At 42.4% G+C, this 7,799-nt stretch overlaps 1 protein-coding gene across 1 annotated transcript in view; it reads right to left on the reverse strand.

Moving 5' to 3' along the window:
- ENPP1 (ectonucleotide pyrophosphatase/phosphodiesterase 1) overlaps positions 1 to 7,443 on the reverse strand; it is a 67,565-nt gene extending 60,122 nt beyond the window's left edge. The window contains exon 1 of the mRNA XM_004263822.4: positions 7,194 to 7,443. Coding sequence (XP_004263870.1) covers positions 7,194 to 7,433 — 240 coding nt within the window. The 5' untranslated portion in view covers positions 7,434 to 7,443. The remainder of the gene's footprint in view (positions 1 to 7,193) is intronic.
- Between the last annotated feature and the right edge of the window lie 356 nt (positions 7,444 to 7,799).

Genomic DNA, 7,799 nt, shown 5'->3' on the forward strand with positions numbered 1-7,799 from the left:
ACTGGTTTGTCAGTTGCTCTTTCCAATAAAAATGGTGTTCCATGAAAAAGGCAGCTAGCTCAGCTCACAACTCAAACAGCAGCTCGACTGCTTTCCCTCCAGAAAACGACAGTACTTCAGGCTGCAGCAGACGTGCTAAAGGCAGACTTCCAATGTCGTCGCACAGAATATTAGAAAGGAAGGTAATTTAGGTTCAAATTTAATAAAATCTGCTTCATTGAGGACATTTTCACTTCTTCATTAAGTGAAACTGGCTTTTTTGGTTTTAACTGCAGATGCATGAGGACCTGTACAATTGGTGCCACTGCCCTGATTCCTGCTGAGGGGCAAGCAGTTTTCCGGCAGTGTAAACGGCAGCACAGTGAGAAGGGTGAATAATGTCTATCAATGTTCAAATGGTTTAGACTTCACAGTCCCCTTGGAAGGCTCTTAGGGACCCCTCAGGGATTTACAGACCACACTTTGAGAACTGTTGCTTGAAATACTCTGGCTGAAGCTTTGTTCTACCTGTCTTGCCTTTTGCTTCTAAACATATTTATCCAAAATCACTTACAGGTACTCTGGAGTAATATGAAACTCTATTTGGAAAAAAAAAAAATCACATAATAATAGCTAAATTTATTTTATTGTATAATAGCATCATAAAAAAACTGTTGAGTTTTTCAGTTCTCTCTCTCCATGAGAGACCAAAGGCTCCAGATGCTTGCTAATGCCAAAAAACTTATCAAGGGAAAGAAGTCAGCTCTAGGAATAAACTATTGGGTTGGCCCAAAAGTTCCTTCGGTTTTAAGTAAACATAAAAGACATTTTTCATTTTCACCAAGAACTTTATTGAACAACATATTCATTAACCGAACAAACTTTCTGGCCAGCCCAATACTTTCTCAGGACTATTCCCTGAAAACCAAGATAGAGTGATCTTTAAGGGTCTCAAACCACATCAGTGACAGGATATTTGCCACCTAAATCTGTGTAAAGTCCTAAGGTATGGTGAGAAAATGACTGACCCACAAATGAGATATGCTTGCGAAAATTCACTCACTCCAAAACGACTATCATGACTCTATTTTCCTGTTGTAGTACACCTAAAGATATATTAAGAAGGAAACTCAGATTAAGAAGGAAGTCACTTTTCCCCAAATCTGTATACTTTGGAAGCTCACGATAACATGATTATTGACTTCACACTGATAAAAGGGAAATAAATGGGGGAGGGGGGGTTAGCCATTAGTCCAGAATAAAAGTCTGTAGTTAAAAGTCCTTTCAGTTATCACAGTTCACTACTTACAAATGATGTGACTTATGCCTATAAATTTAACCCACTGTTTCTAGAAGTGGAATAACTGAACCAACTACATCTGAACAACTTGGGGTACTTGTTTAAAAAATACAGATTCTTTAGATCCATTCCTACCTTAGTCTGCTCAAGTTGCTATAACAAAACGCCATAGACTGGGTGGCTTAAATAACAGAAATGTATTTCTCACAGTTCTAGAGGCTCAGAAGTCCAAGATGAAGGAATTGACCAATTTGCTTCCTGGTGAGGGCTCTTTCCCTGGCTGGCAGATGGCTGCCTTCTCACTATGTCTTCACATGGTCTTTCCTCTATGGATGGGTGTGTGTGCTCAGATCTCCTCTCTCTCTTCCCCTTTTTACAAGGCCACAAATCCCATCATGAGAGTTCCATCCTCATGACCTCATCTAAATCTAATTACCTCTGAAAGGCTCCACTGCCATATATCATCACATTGGTGGGTTGGGACTTCAACATAAGAATTTGGGAGGGAAACAAACCTCCAGTCCATAAGAATTTCAGATCTTCTAAATCACAATCTCTGGGATTGGAGTCCTGGAATCTATGGTCTTTTAACAGTTCCCAGCTGGTTCCTATGCGCCCTAATGTTTAAGAAACACCTCTGCGAGCCTCAGTTTCCTTATCTGTAAACTAGGATTGACTGTCACCATACTTTCCTATTTCAGAGTTGCTGATATGCCAAGGATCAATTAAAAATATATGAGAAAATGCTTCTGAAAGTGCAAAGTGCTATGTAATAATCATCTGAACTTTTACCGCCTACTTTTCCACCAAACGTTATTCTAAAAACCAAAAGTGGGAGGATAAAATGAAAAATACTATCGATAATATATTTTTGTTTGTTTGTTTGTTTGTTAATGAAGACTCTCAGGGAGGTGGGAGGGGGCCCAGCACAAGACAGACTGACTTAGATGGAACTAGAAAGGATTTTCAGAACTGATTTCTACGTCACTGACCTTATACTTGCTTAAAGATGAGACGGTTACATCTTCCCACGCTCCCCTACCTACGGATGCACAGCTTGATAATATTTTTCTCATCTCTGAATTTGCTCAAGATCAAGGTAAAATTAGTATCTCACCTTATGAGATGAAATTTAAAAAAAGAGAAATGTTAGATTTTAATAGTGGTATTCTTTCACTAACTATTAAGTTATTTCTTCTAGTATACTTCATAGTTTAGACAAATGTCACATTATTTGATTTCTGTAATGATAGCAATAATATCTTAATTCTTGTAATCAAACCTCATACAATTAAAACACTCAGGAAACAGAATGTTCCAGTTAATATTTAGCTGAACATTCGGGTCATTCTTTTGAGAAGCCCTTTTAAATATATTATTATACTTTCTTTCCTTGGTAAATACATAACTTAGCTCTCGTTTGATGCCAAAGGGTTTTCATATTGGGTCAGCACTCTGAGTATCAGTTCTTGTTGCACACAACTTAGAAGAGTAACCTATGTTCTGCCTTGGGCTCATCTGCTAAAAGGTTTCTTGTTTATTTTTGTTGTTTGGGGGATATTTCATGGTTGGTGGAGGCATGTTTATTTTAACCAGAGGCAGATCTCTAATTACAAGTTGTATTCCAAAAGGTTTTTGTTCCTATGTTGTTTGAAACTTGAAGTGGCTTTCCCCCTACCTACCCTCCCCCAAAGTTATGAATCATGATTAAGTTCTTTGGTTTGTCTAAAATGTCCATAATATAGATGAAATACGTTTGCTATGTCTTAAGAGTAACACAGATATTTTGCAATGGAAATGATCAAACTCAAAAACAAAACTGAATTTAAAACTACTTTCATTTGCCTTTAATACTGATATCTGAGAAAAAGAGTTGCCTGGAGGAAGATAAGAAGCTGATAAAAAAATTCCTATAAATATTCTAAAAAGGCTAATGGTCCCAAGATCTTTATTATACAAAATGCATAAGGTCTCTCAACATGGCTCTAGCGAGAGTCATGAGTCACAGTCATGATTAGGATATGATGGGGCAGGAGACAGCAAAACTGAGTGCCCAGAGGTAACTGAAAAAGTGGAATAGAATGGAAAAAAAAAAGGGGGTTGAAAGGGTGCCTGTGTATTCCTAAGAGGCTGCATGAAGTAGAAACCGCTGAAATATAAATGGTGAGAGAGAGAAAGACCAGAATATGACTCAAAGCAGAAGAAAGGAAGTCACAGAAAGCAATGCTGAAGAAAACAGTTCCCCACAAGAGCCACAAGGACTGCATTTGGGGTGTGACAGCAAAGTCACCAAAACAGAAGATGCCTTGGTATAAGCAAGGGAGACCCATTTGTACCTGAAGGATGGCCTTGTTTGTACCTGCCAAACGGCTGCACCTGCCTTGTTTCTTTCTGAGGGCGTGCCCAGTAGCTAGATCTTGATTCTGAATCCAAGTTATCATGGAGGCCCTGCTGGCCTCTTCAGTATGCTGGCCTTAGTTGGGAACGTTTGTTTATCATTCATTCACTGCCTCTTCCGTCTCCCTATGTGCTAAACAAATGATACTTCAGTTTGATCTTATCCCTGAATTGATACCCAATGTCATCTCTATTAATGCATCTGTATTTGGATTCCTGACTTTCAACTGGCCATATGGGTATGTGGTTGTGTATTCAGTCTTCCCATCTTGTCCTTTTCCAAGTCAAAGTGTTACTCAGTCTAAGTAAAAGTGCACTTCATTCATTCGACCAAAAGCTGACACTGAGTGTGAGGTACCATCTTAGGCCCAGAAGTAAACACAACAGTCTTGCTGGGTTCCTAAAAACCTTGGGTACATTTTATTAGAACACGTGCAACAAACACCATAAGGGAAAACAGGAGATGTCTCTGGCCCCTAAGATGTTCTGGTCATTTTTGAAATAAAATGCTCAACTATAGCTGGACAGATATAAAATTTTACAAACCAAAAAGCAATGTCAATTCTGAGTCAGATTAAGAGCAGAGGACTGTCTTGAATATTCCCCATGCTGTATTCTAGAAATAAGATGATATGATGCAAGAGGGAGAGAAAAGCTAACAGAATTAATAACTTTCACACTCAAATTTCTAAAAAACAAGGCAACTTCTGCCACTTACAAAGAACTGTTTCATCAAAAGGTGAAAGTTGTCTTCACTCACAGCCACCCACACACAAGGCCCCTTATGAACACACACACAGGTATATGTATTCATAAGGACAGCAGAAGGTCACAAACACAAAATTATGCCGTGGAAGAGCTTACTGTACAGTGGAGAAGTGTACTGCAACGTGGTTGAAAATACCTGCCAGGGAACAGGAAAGTTATTTCAAATAAATGTCCGTGGCCAACCTCAGTGGAAGCTGACATTTCAGTTCAAAACTTAACTTGGAACCAGTAAAGGCATCCAGATCTAACATATCTACTGAAGCATGTACTTATTTGCCCTTCTGGGGTTTTCCACAGTCTGGCTTAGTGCCTAGGCATGAGTACTTCCAGAGCCCAGGGCCAAAGCCTCCAGAGCAGAGCCTGTGGTCTTCCTAGGGATCAAATGGGGAGAAGCCAGCGTAGGGCGGGATCGTCCCTTCTGCATCTACTCTCACATACCTCCGGCATTTAAGTTTATCCGAAACATTTTCAGAAAAATGCAACAGTCGTGTCACCACTGCCTATCTCTCCAGAAGGCAACTCTTGTGTTTATCCTACTAGATAACAACCGTGTGGCTGAGGACCACCTCAGTGGTTGGGCTCTTGTAATCCCAATCCCAGATGCAACTAGTCAACCCATTTCTTCAGGTTTATGAAAAGTGTGCTGATGTTTCACCTGAAAAAGGAATCCCATAATTACAGCTTCTTTCTAGAAGACATGTCCCAGAGCTCTTTGATGACAACTGTCAGGCTCCTCTTGGAGACTTTTCCCTTTAGAAATGCATCATTTGGGAAAGTCTAGAGGGAAGAAGGGTATTGAAGTAGGGAAGGGAAAGAAGAATGGGTAAGAGGTTTCACTTTCACCTGAAACCATTAATTAAGAGTTTCAAAAATACAGCAATGAGTTTTGGTGTACATTAATGGCCCACTGTATTTCATCAAAAGTCATGAAGTAAGAATTCTGTCCAACTCAACGTGTGTTACAGCAAGAGACCCACTCCTAATGGCATAAAAAATATTCATGATTGTCCTACTTGTAAAAGTACTAAAGACACTTCCATGTCAAAGCCCAGAGTTGCATCATCAGAGCATAAAGAAATGCTTTTTGACCAGCTGACTGCAGGTGTCAAAGACTGAAATGCATGTTCCAAAGGCAGATCTCTGCTGATACCTATTGTGGATTTATGGGTAAATGAATAGGAAAGATTTTAAAATGGAATTTAGCAACTGGCAATTTACCAAACTTTCAAGACTGTAGATTGGCACGTTGAAGTGATTTCACACGGGAGTTACAGATTCGACGTACAATTATTGAATGCCTGCCAAACACTGAAAAGTACTGATACTAAGTTAAGTGATAGTGTTACAAAAGCTAAGGTCTTCCATTGACAAAAACAAAAAAGGTGACTCAAAAGACTAAAACTAAGTTCTCATCAATATCAGGTGTTCTTAAACAGTGATATATGATGCAGAAATGTATCTTGAGATACAAACAGTATGTGCTTTGGGACACTTACCCTTTGAATCTTAGGCTTATTTTTAAGTACTAATTATATGACACCATCTCTTTAGTCTAGGAATGTTGGTTCCTCAGAGCACTGTATCATCTCCACGATACCCAAGACGTAGTGAAAATGGAAATGCTTATGAAAGGAAAGATTTCAAAAATCAGAAAAGATATCCTCTACACTGCATTGTTTAATCATAATATGTAAGTGATTATATGCTTTAAGGTACACTATACATAGAACTGTCACTTGCATATAATACAGTAAAATGATTGTATCTCCTTGTAGTTTTCGAATTTACTCCTCCACATGCAATGTTGCACAGTGACCCTCACAATAATCTTATCTGATGCACATAGAAGTGATGTTGTCCTCATTTTAACATAGAATAAATTGAGGTTTGGGGAGAGTTATAGGAGGCCCCAGCAATTAATAGCGGCCATGAAAGCAAGAACCCAGGCTTCTGACTCTCAGCCCAGCACTTCCTACCATACATGTAGAATGAAAAGCCACCCCACACTTCATAAAATTGACTGTGGATCCTGCAACTGTCACGACAAAATAGCAGAGGGAGAGTGAGTACTTCTTTTAGCAACGAAAACCGTGTAACCTATGATTGAAAGAGTAGACGAAGAATCATTAACTTTTCTTCACATTCACATAACATGAATATTGACGGAATTTCTGAACAGCTGCATGGAAATTCCTACACAGAGCCAAGAGAAAAAGTATTTTCTAGAGTTCCTGATACAACTTAAAGAGCTCTGTTAAATCTTTTCAAGTGGAATCGGTTAATGCAAGGAAAGTCATCAATATTGCACCCAGATTCCCCCAAAAGAGGTAAAAAATTAAATTAAAAAATGAAATTAAAAAAACAAAACGAAACAAAAACACCTTGTCCGTCCTTCCTAAGACCAACAATTTTCGGGCTGGTCAGTTTTCCCCACGAAAAACCTTGTGCTCTCTTGGGGCGGGGGAGAGATGGGATTTCTAAAGATCTCGATTTTTAACAGCCTGGTTTCATAAACAGGCCCTTCTGAGCATCAGTAATACAAGTGAGAGTGAACTATTCCCCCGGGGGGAAGAGAAGGCTCGGCGGTGATGAGCACCAATAAAGCCGGTAGAGGAGAGCGAGAAGGCGAAGAGGAGCGGCACAAAAGCTGTCTCTCTCCGGGCCCCGGGTGCTGACCGCGCCCGCTCGGAGCGCAGAAGCGGGTGCCGCCCTCCCCGCCCTCCCGCGCGCCGGGCCGGCCGGGACCTACCAGCGAGAGCACTTTATAGGTGTTGGGGTCCTTGGCCGTGCGGGCGCGCACCGCCTTCTCCAGCGGCTCCTCCCCCAGGTCCATGGGGGCCAGCAGGGACGAGGCCGCCGGCGGCTCCCCGGGCGCCTCGGCTGTAGAGCCACGGCCCGGGTGGCGGCCGTTCCCCGCAGGGCCCTCCCGGGAGCCGCGCCCGCCCTCGCCGCCGCGGTTCCCAACCCCAACGCAGCCGTCACGCTCCATCGTGGCGCTGGGCACTCGGCTCTCACTGCCCCGCCGCTCCTTTAATAGGCTCCGCACGAGCCCCGCCTCACCCCGCCCCGCCCCGACCGCCGCGCCCGCCCCTCGCCGCCAGACCCTTGGCTCGGCCCCCGCAGCCCGGCGCTGCGAATGAGGGGAAAGCAGCTCAACGCCCCGGATTATTTGGCTTCCTGTCTGATGGCGGTCGCTCTGCGTGTGGGTTATTTTGGGTCCTTTACGTGGGCGCGTCTTTAACTCCCCACCTCCCACCCCCCAGCCTTACCCGCCTCGCGCCCCGGCCACCAGCCGAACACTTGGAGGAATCGCCCTGCATGGTCTCGCGGCGCGGGCTGGACTGGAACTTCAGAG

This window comes from Orcinus orca, chromosome 12 (assembly GCF_937001465.1).
Source record: "Orcinus orca chromosome 12, mOrcOrc1.1, whole genome shotgun sequence".
In the NCBI taxonomy this organism is placed as follows: Eukaryota; Metazoa; Chordata; class Mammalia; order Artiodactyla; family Delphinidae; genus Orcinus; species Orcinus orca.